The sequence below is a fragment of the Lathyrus oleraceus genome, chromosome 4, assembly GCF_024323335.1.
Source record: "Lathyrus oleraceus cultivar Zhongwan6 chromosome 4, CAAS_Psat_ZW6_1.0, whole genome shotgun sequence".
NCBI lineage: Eukaryota > Viridiplantae > Streptophyta > Magnoliopsida > Fabales > Fabaceae > Lathyrus > Lathyrus oleraceus.
In genome coordinates, this window is record NC_066582.1 from 695,053 (window position 1) to 714,451 (window position 19,399).

Genomic DNA, 19,399 nt, shown 5'->3' on the forward strand with positions numbered 1-19,399 from the left:
AACTCCCAAATGGCAGTCTTGTTACCACTAATCTTTCAGGCACTATTCAGTTTAACAGCAACTTTTACATCAATGATGTTCTTTATTTACCTAATTTTGCTTTTAATCTCATTTCTGTCACAAAATTAACCAAATTACTCAATTGTCAACTTGTTTTTAATGATAATTCATGTACTGTACAGGACAAGTTTTTTCTGAAGATGATTGGCACAGCTGAGTTACATGGTGGATTATATCTCTTGACCTCTCCTTCAGTTACATTACCTAAAACACCTCCCATACATTGTATCAATTCTTCTGTTAATAATTCAAATAGTCATTATCCTGAATGTAGCCTATGGCATATCAGATTAGGACATGCTTCTAATTCCAAATTGATTGAACTCAATAAATATTTTCCTTTCATCAAAACTGTCAATATCAAATTGCCTTGTGATGTATGTTTTTATGCAAAACAGAAAAGGCTGCCTTTTTCTCCTAGTTCTCATGCTTCTCAATCCACCTTTGACATATTACATATGGATATTTGGGGTCCATTGGCCATACCATCCATGATGGGCTATAGGTATTTTTTAACTATAGTTGATGATAAGAGTAGATTTACATGGCTGTATCTTATGAGACTAAAATCTGAAACCACTTCTCATGTCAAGTCTTTTGTAGCATTGGTTAAAACTCAATTCAACTGTCATGTCAAGTGCATTAGATCAGATAATGGCAATGAGTTTTTGATGCCTGATTTTTACAATCAATTAGGTATCATTTACCAAACATCTTGTGTGGCTACACCTCAACAAAATGGTATTGTTGAAAGAAAACATCAACATATCTTGGGCATCACTAGAGCTCTTTTATTTCAAGCTCATTTGCCTCCATTATTTTGGGCTCATGCAGTGAGTTATGATGTGCATATCATAAATAGACTTCCCACACTTTTCTTAAAACACAAGTCACCCTACCAAATTATGTACAACATTTTACCTGACATGACCAACCTGAAAGTTTTTGGTTCTTTGTGCTATGCAGCCACTCTAAAATCCAATAGAAAAAAATTAGATTCAAGATCTAGAAAGTGCATTAATCTAGGTCATAAACCTGGTTTGAAAGGACATCTTTTGTTTGATCTGCATAATAAGGAACTGTTTATTTCTAGAGATGTTGTTTTCTTTGAGTCTCATTTTCCATATAAACATAATCTTCCTCTGCCTTCATCCTCTTCACACACTACTACACACCTGGATGATTTATTTGATGATGTGTTTCTGCCTAATTCAGTTCCCAATCCTACATTTAATCATTCAGTTGACAATGGTCATACTGAGCATAATTCAGTTGACAATGGTCATACTGAGAATAATTCTCATTCTATAGATTTCAATTCCAATGAAACCAATCATACTACACATTCTCCTACCAATGAAACCAATCATCTTCCTTCTAGTAACTGTGAGCCCATACCTGTAAGAAGATCACATAGACAAGTTCATCCCCCTAACTATCTAAAAGATTATCATTGTAATCTGCTTCACCATCCTGACTCAGCTGTGGCCTCATCTTTATCCACCTGTAAGTATCCTATTTCATCTTCTATTTCCTATGATTCTTTTTCATCTTCTCATAAACATTACATGTTAAACTTGTCTACCAACCCTGAACCTACATCATATGAGCATGCTATTTGTGATGAGAATTGGAGAACTGCTATCAATACTGAATTGCATGCTCTGGTTAAAACTAAAACATGGGATCTTGTGCCCTTACCTTCAAACAAGAAAGCCATTGGCTGCAGGTGGGTTTTTAAAGTAAAAATGCATGTTGATGGTACTATTGAGAGGTACAAGGTACGACTTGTTGCAAAGGGGTTCACTCAAACTGAAGGATTAGATTATACTGACACTTTCAGTCCAGTTGTTAAAATGACCATTGTTAGAGTTTGCTTAGCTGTTGCTGTTGTTCACAATTGGCCTTTGTTCCAACTTGATGTTAACACAGCTTTCCTCCATGGTGATCTTAATGAGGAAGTTTACATGAAGCCTCCACCTGGTCTCATTTTGTCTACTCCAAATCTTGTTTGCAAATTACAAAGATCTCTTTATGGTCTGAAGCAGGCTAGCAGACAATGGAATACAAAACTCACTGACACCCTTATTGCATCAGGTTATATCCAATCCAAAGCAGATTATTCCCTTTTCACTAAGACTTCCTCTCAAGGTTTCACTATGATTCTGGTTTATGTTGATGATTTAGTAGTTGGAGGCACTGATTCTCATGAAATTTTACAAATCAAAACTTGTTTGGATGCTAAATTCAGTATCAAAGACTTGGGAGTTCTCAAATACTTCCTAGGCTTTGAAGTGGCTCGCAGCACTCATGGTATTTATTTATGTCAAAGAAAATACACTCTTGATTTGATTTCTGATGCTGGTCTTCTTGGTGCCAAACCTTGTTCCACCCCTATGCAACCTCATCTTCAACTCCACAAAACATATGGCACACCTCTCTCTGATCCCACTCCCTACAGAAGGCTTATTGGTCGTTTATTGTATCTCACACATACCAGACCTGAAATTTCCTATGTTGTCAGCAAACTAAGCCAATTTCTTGTTGCTCCAACAGATAAACATATGTTAGCTGGTCTACATGTTTTGAAGTACCTCAAAAACAGTCCAGGCCAAGGACTCATTTTTCAATCTAATACCTCTTTATGTCTCAAAGGTTTTTCAGATTCAGATTGGGGGGCTTGCCCTTATACACGAAGATCCACTTCTGATTTTTGTTATTTTCTTGGCACTTCACTCATTAGCTGGAAGAGCAAGAAGCAACCTGTCATTTCCAGATCTTCATCTGAAACTGAGTATCGTGCCCTTGCTCAAGCTACTTGTGAAGGGGTTTGGCTTCTCAATATTCTTCATGATTTTCACATCAATCATTCAGTACCTATCATCCTTTACTGTGATAACAAATCTGTCATGCATATAGCTGCCAATCCTGTGTTTCATGAGCGCACAAAACACATAGAGATCGACTGTCATGTTGTACGTGAGAAAGTTCTAGCTGGAGTTGTTCATCTCATGCCTGTCACTTCTAAGGAGCAGGTTGCGGATATTTTTACCAAGTCTCTTCAACCTGGTCCTTTCAATACTTTGCAATCCAAGCTTGGAATGATTGATATTCATTCCAGCTTGAGGGGGGCTGTAAATGATAATGAAAATAATAAACAGTAAATTTTGTTTTCTCTTTGTGCTAACTAACTTTAGGGGTTAGTTAGAGGTTGTTGAGAGGAGTTAGTTAGGATCTAACTACTTGTCTTAGCTATATATAGTAGTCCTCTCTATTGTAACAATTGAGATTGAGAATTACATTTCATCTTTGATCACATACAACTTCTCTTCAAGCTTTTCCTTTCTTTTGGTTATGGAGTTTCAGCTCATTGTTGTATGTTCACAAAAACGTTAACTGATCCGGATATGCATCTTTGAATATTTTAACACATACACCTTGCATCCCTCTCTAAAAGATCCAATTTACACGTTTATTGTTTTGAAGATACATGGGTTAACGTATCAGAATAATGTAGGTTATGTTTGGCTTATGGTTATTCAGATAAAAATGACGATTTATAATAAATTCAAAGTACAACTATTATATACTACCGTGTATGTTAGACTACAACAACTCGTCGGTCTCCTCTATCCTTGTCCTCTGATGTTGTCTCTGGTACATCAGTGCCTCCGTCATAATGGCATCTAGAATCTGGCTCACCCCAGACCCATCAGAGAAGATACCTCTGTCAATGCTTGCTTGTGCAATCTCCACAATTCAACGACATCTAAGCAAGACATCATGAACATGTTCTAATTGTGTCTGCTCGTCCTTTAGTATCTCCTGGTGAGCTGGCATCGGTGGATCTTTTAGAGCATCATGCACCATATACAAATGTGACATCCTGAAGAACTATCTGATGTATCTGTCGATATAGCTCCAGTCGCTCTAAGTTAGGGTACTCCGTCCCTCTTCCGGTATCGGATAAATAAGATAATCATCAAACACGACATTCATATCTCTACGTGTCATAGCCGAAGAAGCATAAGCAACAAGATGTATGGGAGTAGTCTAAGTGTATCATCAAAGAAATATATTCAAAACATTTGACTCCTTTGAATATAATATGATTTGTTGTGACAAATAAATATATTCCTGAAGAATGGTAAACCTATTTCTCTTATTCTTTATTTTATTTTTCTCAGTGTAGCTCTCATTCATCAATTTCAAATTTATTCAATTTTGTTTTTGAAGACTCATTCCTAAGATGAGGATAATCAATTGATCAAATTTTCTTTTCTATTTCATGTTTATAGACAAAGAGAATACATAATTTTAGGCTATTATTTTTTCAATATTACTCTAAAAACTCACAATAAAATTGTAAAGTACTGAAAAATTATTAGTAGCTGTTTTTCTGAAATACCATAAAAAATTATTATTATTTGGAGACTTTTATTGAATTTGTAATTTTTTAAATTTCAAGAACGCATTACAAAGGGATGTACGAAGAATTGATTTGGATATGTATAAGATAAAAAAAAAATTATATTACACTACTTACTATTGATTTTACTATCTTTTTCTCTTAAAAAGTTGTAATTCTTACTACAAAAAACAATTACAGAAAAAAAAAGAAAATAGTTCGAATAAAAATGTCATATTTAACATTCCTTTTAAAGAACGTCATTGATTACAAAGTATTCAATATAATTTTGAATTTCTTTCTTTACCATTTTTAAAATGTAATAATATTATTTTTAATACGATGTACAATAGAAACCTCAAAAAAAAACACACATTTATGCTGTGCGCATTAAAAAAATCGGGCAGTTGACATCTGAACACTAGTAATTATAAATGTAATATGTATAGAAAATAACAGAATTTTTAAAAATAAAAAACGAAACTAACAGTAAACTGATACTCTAGAGGATCAAAAGTTTGACCCAAAAATATCTCAGATTCCATCAATGTCTACTAATTTCTGTATCAGCATTCTATTTTTTACGAGGACGTTAAGGGCTGGCAATTGTTCATGGTAGCTAAAAGATATACAAATACAACAAAAAAAAAAAGGCAAAATCTTTCATCCTATACAAGAAATCACTACTGGTATTATTACCATTGCACTTGAATCGAAATCTTGTATGGTACAATTAACTAGTTTTCCAAATCACTTGTATCATCGGTCTCAATATCACCATGCCACTTGTTGCATTCCCCCGGCAGATGTCATATTGCTGCTCAGTATAAAACTGGATTTGAATTATTCATTGCGGATTGAATAATATTTATCCCAGAGAGCTTGTGTTTTTGATATTTCATTCATAAGGTTCTTGAACTTGGCACTGCAATCTCCTCCGCTGCATGATTCAAATTCAAAAAAGACATACACCTTTCAGATAAAAGTGTTTTCAACAAACAGATAATAGTGATAGATAATAGTGATGATTTTATTATACATCATTAGTGCAAAATAAATAGCTTGATTCACATAAAGAAACAAACCTTATGCGGTTCAAGGAAGCAATAGCTCGGAGTGCACTTCGGATCATGTCCTCATTGCGATCTACTTCTTGCTTGACTGCATCTTGCTTTGGCTTAAAGTTGATAGTCTTCTGGAGAGGATCCACCAATGAATCCAACACTGAAAGATGAAATTCAAGTTAGAAAAAGAGAAAGCCATGCAATAAGAATATAATACTTTAAACATAGGCAACATAAACCTGCCAAGACTGCAGAAGGACACTTGTCAGCTAGTTTTGAAAGAATCAGGTGACAAGGCATTTTAACATCATAATGATCTGGAAAAAAAAACAAAGTATCAATAAATTAGCACCAACATAATCACATGCATCCGTAAGTAGAATCAACAACACCAGTCCAGAAGCACTAATAATAAACTAACATATATTCAAGCAGTTTAGTGGAACAAAAAGGCAGCCTGGAGCTATAGAGCTCCTGTTGTATCTAGGACCTACTGGTATACGAAAGGATCAGATGTACTAAGTTTCCTAAGCTAAGTAGTGTAGCAAACAAACATAGTAAAGTTCCCTATGCTTGGATAAATGGATGAAGAGTAAATATGAAAGCAAATATGTTGGAAGTCATAACATAAAATTAAATATGGGAATCATGATCATGAAATGTAATTTCCTGGGATGGGAGAAAGATTATAACAAAGGCTCACCATCCAAACCAGATTTAAGATACGGAACAATGAATGATGAGGGGTTCAGTTGATCAAGACAACCATCCAGCAATGTGTCTACACATTCAAAAGCCGCCTTCCTCAATTCAAGCCCATCATCCACAGTATGCTTGAAAGGGCCAAGATCAACTGTCCTTATCAGTTCTTGCTGTCAAAAATTTATTATAAAATCAGAACACCTCCAGTAATATGAGACCATTTATTTTCTATCAGGCATCAAGCCGTTGTAAAATATTAAAATTACTCAAAAAGTGCATAGAATCAAAGAAAAGAAAATGTCACATTTATATTGTCATGACATGTAATCAACAGAACTCCACAAAAACAGAATGCAATATTACAGGTTACCTTTACAATCGTTTGATCATAAAGAAGAGGCAACAGATCAGGAAGAAGCCCTTTGATGAGGTTTGGTTTATTGTGCGCAAATGTGCTCAGAGCCAAGACAGCAGCTCGCCTAACATGCTGCATGCTCACAATAAAAATCAGCAACAATAAAGTTGAAACCAAACAATATGCCAATAAGCCCCAAATAGACAACAAAAAGAAAACGGATTTGGTCACTGATTAGGAAATCAATGTTTAGAATTTAAACAACCTCATTAATTATTTATACATATGGATGCATTCTTTTTAAGGAAATGTTAGTAGTAAACTTTTAGAGGAGGGGAAAATGCTAGAAGCAAACTTTTAGAGAGAGGGGAAATTGTTAGAAGTAAACTTTTAGAGGGAGGGGAAAATGTTAGTAGCATCCATTTTTTAATCAGTAGTGTTACTCGCCACTTTTCCTATAAAGTGACTCTTTAGAAAATCAACATCAAAAGAAAATTTTGTGACATTACTTTATCAATATTCAGTAAATTGATTAAGAACTCACCCTGTCATTATCCCTGATAAGCATCAGAAATGATGATATTTCAGGGTATATGATCGCATCTATCTTCTCTGGACGTTCAACTATAGAGTACTTCACAGCTATAACAACGGTAGCCCGAGTAAATGCAGCTGGACTGCTTGTTCGTACCTATACAAATTTAGAATGTACAAACATAACCATCAAATATAAAATATGCAGGGCACAAGCAAAAGTACACGGAACAAAGATAAAGTTCAGATACCTTGAGGGCAGGAACAAGTTTTAAAGGTTCAATAAGCGCAATTTTTCCCAGACACTCGGCCACGACATTGCGCACCCCCTCTTCCTCACTTTCACAGTGGTTAAAGAGTAAATTGAGTATTTTCTCCACACTAGATTCTTGGAACTCTGCTTTATCTACAGACTGCCTCACAATGACCTGCAAGGGAAAGAGAGTTGCATATATATTTTGTAAAATCTGAAAAAGTCCACATAACCACACACACATACACATACACACAGAGGAAAGAAATGATAACCAGACGGATACAGCTTGTTTAAGGGCATATAATACCTCTTTCAAAGAATGAAGCAGGAGATATTGTTTCTTCTGCTGATTATCAATCTGATTCAAGATAAACGGCAAGTACTTGGGAAGATTACCAACAGCAATGTTACCAAGGGCGTAAGAGGCTGCAGACTTTATCTCTTCAAAAGGTGATTGGAAAGACTCGATTACAACATTTTCTATATGTGCATGTATGCTTAGATCCTTCCTTCTACCAATTTCTCCCAAACATAAAAGCCCAAGGTGCTGCTTAGCCTTTGAAAGACAAAAGGCATAATGTTTAGTACATTACAAACAAGGAATAATCTGAAAGTAAAACTGTTGTGGTGATGTATTTCAATTTTAGCTCAGATAGAAAAAGTGTCAGTATTGCATAGATCCTGAAGATACAGAAACAGAAACAGAAGGAGAGAAAAAGTGTCAGTATTGCATAGATCCTGAAAATTTTAAGGTATGCTAAAATTTTCCATATTAGACTCTGAAGATACAGAAACAGAAATCAAGCCATAGAAAAAAGAGGGGAGTGAAACCAAAAATAATGGGAAAAACTAATAGCAGTCCAACAATTTTATGCTTTAAGATCAGATTGAATTGGAGCATGCGGGCCTTGTATAAGGCATTGGTGGATTATTAAGGAAAAAAATTACTACAGCAGAAACAGAGGAGAGAGAGAGCTTACTGAGTTGGGGCTGCTGTCATCCTTGAGAATGTTAGTGAGCATTTTCACAGTAGATGTGCACTTCTGATCACCGGCGGCAAGGCATAGAACAGCCACACATTGAGCAATCGAATGCAATGCTTGTTTAGCAATGCCACCAGATTGTGGAGAAGGCTTGGCGCATGCAAGCAGCGACTCCAGCAGAGAATCAAAACTTGTGTTTGCAGAATAGACTAAAGCAGCAAAAAAGTTTTGTAAGGCCTGCACATTCAGCAAAAAGAAAAAAGAAAAACAATCTGAGCATGTCTGCTTTTAATATCATATAAAACGGGTCATATGCTTATTCAACTTATAGTTGGGGTTTAGACCCAACTCAACCCTATATTTCGTGAGAGATGTTTGGACCTAACTCAACCCCACAAATTTTTTGAGATGTTCACTACCAATAAACATTTCCCAAGCCCTTACTACCCAACGTGAGACTCAACAAACACTGAAAGAACCAATAAGGTGAGAGATGCCCACCTTTGATTATTAACACTTTCAAGCCTTTTAAACCCTCAACAAACACTAGGGTTGAGCCAAGGTTTTGAACCCTCACATTAAAGTTGGACAGTCCTGCATTTTTTGGCAGGCTTTGGCAGGGTGGAATGCCCATTTGGCACCTCTATTTATCACTATCCAATGTGGAATTTTTAACAAGTCACAAGCATAAAATTACCAAAAGTGCTTGCCCCTGCAGCAATGAGCTTCTTATTAATGTTAGAGCTTGGGGAAGAACTTTATTTCTAACAGCCAATGCAACGCTTTGACTTGATCTCTCATCACCCATTAGTGTGCAGCATAGCTCCAAGGCAAGAGCCGTCATATGCAAGTCAGAATCACTAAAACACAAGCAAAAAAATAAGAAAAATAAGTCTGGGTCAATCAATCCATGTCACCGGTGTAGATGTACAAAGAGTAGATTTGTAGAACAAACCTAATTAGTCCCGACAGTTCTACAATAATAACTTCATAGGCAGATAAACCAATCTTATCACCATAAGCAACTATGAGTGAATTTAAGGTTCCCAAGGTTGCCTGCCTTAGTGCACGATTGGCCTGTTTGCAAACAACAAAAGAAAATCTCAATGTTTTACCCCTTACGATGGGAAATTCTCAGAAATATGAGGCAATTTGACTTCAAAAATAAATACAAGTACATAAAGAAATGGCAATAAAATACATGACAAGATAATCAACAGTTTACTGAGAGAAGAGTTACATACTTTTCGTAGGAATGCAGTCAACTCTGCTACTACCTGCTCCAGGACACATGACAGATCTACCCGAAGTGGAGAAGTGGCAATAACAGCCAATGCCTGCGCAGAAGAAACATGGACAGTGAGGACAACTGTTACTCGAGCTAAATAACTTTCTAGTAAGAGTCTAGGAGGACAGGACAAACATAGCACAATAGCCTTCTCAAATAATGCATATACCCACATACCACTCTTTGGGTTGGGAGTTCATTCTCCAAATTGGTTTGGGTATATATAGGTAAGTAATAAAATTTACTGATTTAACCAATCTAGTAAGAGTTATCTAACTCTTAATTGCATCACCACAGCTCAACTAAGTTTAGGGAACATTGGCAAAATTTACAGAAACATAAAAAAATCTCCTGGCGATTCAGCGGGAAATTCAAGCAAGGCCTGAAACCTATATGATTAATTGCAAATTTCTTCAGTTGATTTTTCAGTGTTTTTAGTTCCTTTTTAATTCCTGCTTCAAGCAGAGAAATATATGATCAACGACACTGGAGCAGTAGGCTAGAAAATAAATAATGTGTGCAAAAAGTATTGAGATGTTACAAAAAAAAAATGGAGATATTAGGAGCATATGACCAATTGTTGGTTTGGAATGTTTATGAAAAAACAGTTGTGCCACATGTTTCAGTAACTCTGTTTCGTAAGACAGACAACAGGATGATGAGGAAATACATTAAAAAAATGATTTATAAATCAATTTGAGGGAGGGATAGCCAGTTTCTATTATTAAAAAAACTAAATAAAAATTGTAGATGCAAAATTCTAAAATTTGGAAAGTGAACCTAACCAAGGTTGTCAAGATCGGGAGACAATAGCAAGATCGTAAATATAAAATCATAGTAATGATCGGAAGATCCTTCCCAATTATATTTGTAAAATCGAGAGGGGGATAACAAGATCGTAAAACATAAGATCGCAACAAAATTCGTAAGATCCTTCTAAAATGAAAAAATAATAGTATAAATTTAAAGTATTTTTTACATGATATATGTTAGTACGCAAGTGTATTCATGAGAAAATGACTCTTTTTCATATTCTTTAGACATGTATAACTGAGTTTTTATACTAAATTATTACCACATGGAACATTTGTTAGACATTAGGATATATTTGGTCAATTACTAGGATTATCATAAGTCAATTTGTTAAAAAAAAACCTACAAGTGAGATGTTTATTCTCTAAACCCTAAGTCTAAAACTTCATCATTTCAAAAGTCACGCATTCATCCCCACCGAACTGTAATTGTTGTGCCTCTGCATGTTGTCATCCTTCTCACCTTTTAATGACGGTGGCCAAAAAATGACCAATCATGGCCAAAAAAGGCAAAGGTCGCACAATCACTGATTATACGGGTTTTTTGACAATTTGGTTCAACACATGATTTTACTTAAGATCCGGATCGTTGGGGATGAGTGAAATCGTAAAATCTTAAGATTTTAAGACCTAGATCGAGATCTTGACAACCATGAACCTAACCACTAGGTTTGTTTGTGTTAGTAAGGGAGCTCTAGTTAGAAAGAAGATTATGGGCATTTTGTTAGTGGAAGTTTGGTTTTGGAAGGAGAGATCTGAGGCTGCCTTAAAGATGAATTACAACTTATATTCATCATCTCTTCAATAACATCACATCTTCTTCTCTTGCAATCTATCTCATGAACAAGATAAGTCATGAACAGATGCAGTTCCAATATTTCAGATAAACTCTAGTTTAAAACCTAGCCCCACATAAGCCAATATCATTTCATTATTACTATTCCATTTTTTCTACAGCAGAAGTTATAAGCCACAACTGTTTATAGAATTTTAAACTAGAGAGTTCAATGGGTCAACCTTGACAGCTGTAAGTCGGGTTATCTCATTCCCCATCCTATCAACAAGCACAGGAAGGCATGCAGGTAGTTCTGCATTTAGATGGTCGCCAAATGTTGACACGATGAGGCCCATGCAGGAGATAGCACATTCCTTAACCTCCTGGAGAGAGAAAAAGTTGAGCGTGATAAAAACAAACCAAAAACGCTGTTCTACAAAATATCCTACTAACCTGATCCTGATCTTGGTTTATTAAGCGCGACATAATGCCATTATATATGGGATGGACATAGGGTCTGAAATCAAAACCAGAGCCCTACACAAACACAACAATATCATTCTGATTGTTAGAAGCAGGTATAACATTATTTCACAGTCCGGAAAGGATATATGCACACACCTCAATGTTAGGTCGCACAACACTAACAAGTTCTCCACACACCCTCAAGGCCTCTGCTGTGACCTTGTAATATCGGTCACCAACAGCTGATAACACAGGAGCAGAAAGAGCCTAAAAAGATAAACAGATACAGTTATGAAATGCTGCCACGTGATTTGCACACACATTGATTTGGCAAAACATTACTTCAATAGAAGAATTTAACAAACAAATCTAAACCAATAAAGAGTGCCAAAGAACAACTATAAGTAAAGGCTTTTGCAGTGTGGAAATCGAGGAATGGATTTTAAACAGACACAACTCTTGCATGTAGCCACCCACTTAACTTAGAATGAAGAGAAGAAAGAAACAGACAATACTTTAAATTTCCTGTTGCCTATATTGAGAGTAATTAAACGACCAAATCAATCATAAGGCTTAACACTGAAAAGATTGTAGTTGTGGTGACACAGTTAACTAGTATATGATACCACGTCAGAACAACAATTGAACCAAAAGCTTGAGTTATTGATTCAAGTACAAAAAAAAGTGCTTTTAGAAATAAACAATATTTTATTCCTTAGAATTAAGTGACATAGTTAAAAAGAAGTGGACTATGTACAAAAAAAATATAACCAACACCAACCATATCCCAGTAGGTGAAATCAGCTACTTACATTTGATGATGCCATAATTTCATATCAAAACCATTAGTTAATAACAACCGACAACAATATTAAAACTACGGATAAAAATGAGAGAAAACATGGGAATGACAATATACAACAATAGGCGGGTAATAATAATTTTAAAGAAGCGTCCTATAGTTGGGACCTTTCGAATACTATAATCAATTGTTCAACTTTCCAATCCAAATTAAGTGAAACAGGACAACAAGCATTCCAACCAATAAAATCATAAAGTAAAGATACTGCCACAATTTTTATTAAAAAAAATGGAAAAAGAGATTTTTATGGTAGAACTAAAAGTAGAAAACACAAATTAGGAATTTATTAATAACTTATGACATGTATCTCCATAATATATTGAATCCGTCTAGGCACTACCATTGCCCTAAAATACAAGTGATGAAACCAATTCAAAAAGTAAATCAAACAAATCCTCATGTTTACCTTGATGTAAGGGTGGAAAACATCAGGAGAATGCGAAGATAATACCAATCTTGTAAATATCAGGGCTTCAATCTTTAAATTTGAGGTAGATGATTTGTCCTGAAAAGCAAAATCATGACAAAAATAAAGAGCAATAGGAGAAACCACATGAGTAAAGAAATATTAAATTCAAGACAATATTGCTTACATTTAATGCTTTTTCAATTCCAGGAATGAGTGAACCAATGTGGTCTGCAAGACAGTTGGGCAAGACAACCACGAGTTCTTTCAAAACAGAAAAGGCACCAACCTGCATAGACAACTATGCTTAAAATCTGGAGACTTAAATGGATATCAACTTTTACTGACGAGTTTTCTTACCTTTGTTTTGATGGATTTCTCCCGCAACTGTCTATTGATAGATTTGACAATCTTCGACAGTTCTTGCTTCAACAACCATTTAGGACTGCATTGCATGTATTAAGACAGTCAATTCGTGCCACACATTGAGTTATGAGGTAATTGTAAAAACTGGGCTATACAAAAGGAAAAGTAGAGAAAGCTTGTTAACCCATATATATTTTAAGATCTGAATGCATATTCATGCATAAACAAAGCCGTAGCTAAACTATTTAGATCATATGCAAAAATGAGTATTTCTGTATATCTTCATCTTAAGGAACAATTTTCAGATGTAAAATTTGTAGTGTTACATCTGTAAAAGCAGCAATGAAGCCATAGATACCAGTCATAACATAAGTGCTCTAAGATAACAAATGTAGTAGGATTCAAATTTCAAATCTCAAGGGTACTACAGGTTCTTCTAGAAAACATCCTGTTGGAATTATTATGGCAAAAATGAATGTTTATTTCACTAGGAAGAGCACTCTTTTTATAGAAGAAATACAACAACTCCTTAAACTAAGGAGTTATATACTAAATAATAAATAATAATGGATCTTAACAACAAATGGGTAAATTCTAATATCTTTTACACCAACTACTTTCACACTAGGAAAGACAAAAGCCACTTGCCTCGTTTCATTTGCATCAGTCTGCCCTTTTGTGACATTTCCAGTTTGACGCAAGAGCTCAATGAAAGTATTAAATACATCCATCTGCAACATATGCATGTCAGACAAACAACCTGGGGTTATAAAAGACAAAAGAATAGAAGACCTATTCTGATCTACCTTAACATTCTCTTCTCTCTCTTTAAATCTGTCAATCAGTTTTGGACAAGCCTGCAAGGCAGAAAAGTGAAGGTTAGACTGTCATGTAACTGAAGATTTTAAGTTTATAACAGGGAGTGAACAGCCATATACACAAACAATTGCAAAGTTTCTTTGGGATAAAGGAAATTTTATTGGAAGAATATACGGATCCCAAAGTTCCTGATCAAACTACAAATCTAGACGACCAAATGTTTACTCAATACCCACAGGGATAAGATGATGTGGGAGCAGCAAGACCACGGAAAAATTAAGAGAAGAATAGTGTATTTACATGTTACATATAACTGCACGTAAAGTTACCTCGTCATACAGCTTTGAAAGCATCTCAGGACGAGAAACAATCAATGCGGCTAAGCATTTAGCTGCCGCTCTGCGAACCTTCCAACTGGCATCTTCATCATCAGTATATTCGTTCGCACTCTCGCTGGAAAATAACATTGCATACATGACATGATTGACAAGAAAAATATTGTGCAAATATGAATACCATACAGGTAACCAAGTGAACCGAAAAGGCATAAGCCACATACTCGTCCTCCTCCTCTTCATGACCTTCATCGTCAGTATCCTCCTCCATGTTGTCAGTAAAGTTTGGGTCATAACTAAGATATGCTAGTGCCAGATGAAGAATTTCATCACAATAAACAGAAATGTCCCTTGGACACCTTAGGAGAAAGCTTTCTAGAGCCTACAGCAAAATTTTGACATTATTAAATACATAACCTATAGTGTGTCATAAATATACAGGCAAACATTTCATAATACAAAGTTATGGATAATAAATAAATATAGCACCTGCAAACTGTACTCTCGAAGCTCTTCATCATTTTCTGAGGCAGTAGTACAATAGTTAATTAGGACTGGAACTGTATCTCCAAGATGGGGCCCAAATCGGTAGCCAACTGCTCGACTGAAACACCAAATAGTTCAAATCTGTTACTATACAATCATTCCTTTTTCAGCCAGTGTTAATAAATAGTGGTTGTAACTGAAGGCAATGCCATACCCGAGTGTTATAAGGGTAGTGATTATGATGTCGCCATACCACTGGGTGTTATAAGGGTAGTAATGATATGTTGTCATTTTACAGTTTATATTTACTATGTAGCTTGTTATTATTTGTATACAGACTACCCTATTATAAATGTGACTGGTTTTTATTTCAACTACAATGTGACTTCCACTATTTGCCTATATAATGCAATGTGCAATCCGCTATAAATGACATAGTGGCCTTTTTGGGGTTTTCATCATTTTCACTATCTGCTAGTGATAATACTGTTTTCGACATGAAAAAGAAACTGAAGCTAGAGGGAGAAAATAATGTGAAGAAATTGCTAACCTTATAGCACCAATCATTTGTATATTTGTACGGGTCATATCAGACTTGACAGCTTTATATTTCAATTTGGTAACAACTTCAACTGTTGCCCTTGCCAATAAATCATCTGACAAACTTGAAGAAAGAGATGCTGACAAGAAGAAAAATAACACAATAAGCAAAATCAGTTTTGCATTTTGGCTTTAATTGACAACATTTTTGACTAAAATAAAAAAGAGGTCACTTGGGGGTTGATATCATGTGGTTTTAGTCAAACTACACATGTTTGGTTGATCGAGATCAAAATTTAATTTCGACTCCAATCCTGGTTTTAACAAATATCCATTATGTTAGGTTAAAACATTTATTCTAGGTTTTTGCGCTAAGAATTTCTTTTACAGTAAAAGATAATCGAACATAAATCACTACATTTCAAACTCAAGTTTGGCCAAATTGATTATACAAAATCAAGTTTATTCAGAATCGTGTTTGTCAAATATTCACTCAAACAACAACTTGGAGTGTCGGGATTGATTTTTCCTCCTCCCATGCATAATTTTAATAAAAATATAGATGTTTGGTTGCTTTGAATCAAATTGTACTTTTACCATTAAACCTTTATTTTACTAGAAGTGATGAAAACGTGGCGTCTGCATTAGGTTAAAAAATCAACACTAAGTTTTACAACAATGCTGCTATTAGAGGAAAAACATTTGAATACAATCACTTTATTTCAAACTAAAATTTGAGCAAATCAATCTATAGTCAATCAAACTCGATGAAAGCAAGTTATCAAATACTTGCTGAAACACAATTATATCTATCAGTTACTGAATCAAAGTTGTCCCAGATGCTAGATGCAATAAAAACTACATGGCCGTCAAAAAAATTAACAGGTTCAGATCAGAAAATAAAATAAAAAATCAATGATGGTAAAAGTTGAGAAATTGCTAACTCTAACCAACTTTCTTACAAAAGGGTATTTAACAAAGATGAAGTGAAAATAATTTGCAACACTCAGACTGCAGAAAGAAACACCAACTTCGCACTACTGAACATTAAACTTTACAGAAAATTGAAGCCAACAAATTCAAAATTGTCTTACCAAGGCATGCAACGGTCTTCTTACGCACAGTAGCTTGGTTAGAATTCAACTGCGAAAGCAGGGAACTTAACAATAGTTCATGGTCAGCTGCCATTAGATTCCCAAATTTATGAAGCACGTCACACAAAATATCCAGGCATTCGCATTTAATCTCTGTGCTCATATCCTGTGGGCAGTCACATAAAAGAAGATCCATAATGGAATTTAACTTTATAAAGCACTAAATAAAGAATTCATGACTAATTGGTAATTATAAATTTATAATTAACACATACGCACATGAAAGAAAATAAACCAAACATGTTCATAAATGAAAGCAGACAATAAGTAATGGCCTTGTTGCCATTCAGAAGATTGCCTGCCATGTCAAGGAGAACTCTAGCAGCTCATGGACTACTAAACCTAACTTCATATGTAGACCCCAAACAAAAAGGCCAAAAATCAATCTGATCCCTATTTAGCTCGCAGGTCGTGCACATGAATAAACTAGTAGGTAGCTGACAGCAAGCATAACTCATATTGCTCCATGGAGCTACAAGGCTTACTGTACCCAAACATAGAAACTGAAAAACCAGCCAAGTTTACTGGCAGATATTAATTATAGAGCAAAAAGCCTTTAACTAACATTTTATTCTATCTATAAACAAAATGGCTATGTGAGAATTGGATTCTTAAGACTACCAAGGGTGGCAGTGATGTGCAAATGAGTAAAAAATGGGACATACTATGACTATTGTTGGAATTTACGCCTTCATTGCAGTCCTCCCATAGTCGCCTAAATTGCGACATTTGGCTTGCCTTCATTGTGTTGGGTTTGAAGGGGTGGATTTAGTCCCACATTGCTAAGATATATGGCATGTGTTGTGTTTATAAGTAGGGGCAATTTTCACCTTACAATCCAGTTTGGTAGGGACGAGTTAGGCCAACCTAAATTATGAGACTTATAAGTAGAGGAAAAGGGTGTTGTGCAGTCTTTCAGTATAAACCTAAAAATGTAAAATGGGAGTGACAGAAATTGAATTTTTTTGGAAAAATTTGTGTTTTCTTGAATTGGTACATAACAAATGAGAGGCAAAAGAGTACAAACTGAATATTCTAAAGGCATGCATTACAGAGAGATACAGACCAGTGAGAATGGAAGTTAATAAAGGCGGAATTAGGGCAATATATGCACAGATAGGTTACAAAGTTTCAAGGACTTACTTTGCCAGTAATTCCTTTAATCAACTGTGGCGAGAGAAGACAAAGAATAGATTGTGCAAGGGGTTGGGTAGAAACTTCAGCAACGACCGTCTTCAAAGCTATGCTAGCAGTGTCCCGATGTTGATCCTTCCCATTTAGTATTTTCTCACATAATTGACTGCTCATTTCCACAACCCTTGCCTCATTCATCTTCCTCACTAATGGAGCAAGGCTGCAAAGTTTTAATAAAACGAACAAATTAAAACATCACTTATACTCTATCAATTATTATTTCATTTTCTAACAGCAGCCTGAAAGTGGAAAATTCATACTATGAGTGAAAAGATGTACCATTTAACAGCAAGTCCAGAAACATCACCAGCAGCATCATCAAGCTGTTGTATGATGATATTTTTCAATTTAACTTCAAGATCAGCATCAGCCCTAAAAGTAGGTTTGCTCAACTCATTAAGTAAATCAGATGTGGCCATATATCTGTAATCTTTATCCTTCCCAGTCATCTGTGAGAAATTGAAAAGCGCAAACAAACAATTGAATCAGGATTCTATCATAATTCATATACCTACCTACCTACCAGCAGCAGTACGCAAAAGCGCTTAAAATAAAAGTACCTTTTCAAGAATGCCAGGTAAAGCAATGTTCGTCATTTTTGCAGCACTGTAATCGTAATGTGTAATGTTAGGGATTAATCAGCAGCAATATGAGAAAGAACTAGTTGAAAATAATGAATCAGATTGTTTGGTGTATCAATTTCTATAAGCGAAGATATCGATTGTATTGATTAAGAAAATGGAGTATCTGAGAAGAGAGATAGAAGCATACCGGAATCGGAACCCTAGCGCGAGGGTGGATCAGAAGTCGGAAGTGGAAATCGATGAAGAAAGATGCGGAATGAGTTCTCGTTGTTGTAGAGTTGGAACTTGGAAAGCAAATGCGACTCTCACTATTCACTCTTCCTTTTAACTCCAAACTCTTTTCGTTTTATTTCATTCTAATAAAACCCTACTTATTACCTTTTTCTTCGATGTTTATCTCCTAAGGAATCACCTATCAACACTCTTAAAAGAATTTTAAATTAAAAAAAAAATAGAAAGTTTAATTATTTTAATTTTTAATTGCATTGAATACATTTATCTTTAAAAGAAATTTAGACACTTTAACTTAATTTGATATTTTGTTTTAATTCATTCACTAAAAATATTACAATCTATCTATTTAGTCTCTTCTATTAATATGTAATAAAAAAAACATTAAGTTTCAGTAACGTAATGTGACAGTAACGTAATGTGACAGCAAAGTCATTGATACATGTAATCAGAACTTAACATTTACAAAAGTGAAGTTAAGAGTTCAATTTCTAATATTTTTTTGTTAAAAAAATAAGTCAGGATAAGTTAATGGACTAAAAAATATATTAAACCAAAAAATTTATTATTTAAATTCTTAAAAATGTCTCTAAAACACTCGTTAGCATTTTTTCCCCTCTTTTTACAAAATTAATCAAGTTACTTTGTTAGAGTAGGTGATATGTCAAGTTAAATGACACGCTCGTATGTCAACTTGTAATCCATATCACAAAGCAATTT

The 19,399-nt window shown here is 34.9% G+C and overlaps 1 protein-coding gene across 1 annotated transcript; it reads right to left on the reverse strand.

The window, feature by feature from the left end:
- Window positions 1-4,952: 4,952 nt before the first annotated feature.
- LOC127138245 (cullin-associated NEDD8-dissociated protein 1) lies at window positions 4,953-18,828 on the reverse strand. The gene is made up of 29 exons (XM_051064650.1): window positions 18,636-18,828; window positions 18,425-18,470; window positions 18,144-18,313; window positions 17,814-18,024; window positions 16,611-16,776; window positions 15,527-15,656; window positions 14,980-15,094; window positions 14,715-14,872; window positions 14,485-14,608; window positions 14,143-14,193; window positions 13,985-14,067; window positions 13,331-13,415; window positions 13,158-13,259; window positions 12,971-13,069; window positions 11,859-11,969; window positions 11,691-11,774; window positions 11,480-11,620; window positions 9,607-9,699; window positions 9,318-9,439; window positions 9,060-9,222; window positions 8,360-8,599; window positions 7,687-7,935; window positions 7,375-7,551; window positions 7,134-7,280; window positions 6,605-6,721; window positions 6,236-6,404; window positions 5,772-5,849; window positions 5,554-5,692; window positions 4,953-5,408 (listed from the first exon to the last, which is right to left on the reverse strand). Exons 2-29 carry the CDS (start codon window positions 18,458-18,460, stop codon window positions 5,312-5,314), a joined length of 3,657 nt encoding a protein of 1,218 aa, XP_050920607.1. The 5' UTR covers window positions 18,461-18,470; window positions 18,636-18,828; the 3' UTR covers window positions 4,953-5,311.
- Window positions 18,829-19,399: the final 571 nt, after the last annotated feature.

What these genes read in the sequence shown, in the direction of transcription:
- LOC127138245 (XM_051064650.1), bottom strand. Translation starts at nt 18,460, where the DNA reads ATGACGAACATTGCTTTACCTGGCATTCTTGAAAAG. An exon ending in TGACTGCATTCCTACGAAAA is followed by an intron (nt 9,440 to 9,606) that starts GTATGTAACTCT and finishes GTTTGCAAACAG; the next exon opens with GCCAATCGTGCACTAAGGCA. An exon ending in TGCTTCATTCTTTGAAAGAG is followed by an intron (nt 7,552 to 7,686) that starts GTATTATATGCC and finishes TTTCCCTTGCAG; the next exon opens with GTCATTGTGAGGCAGTCTGT.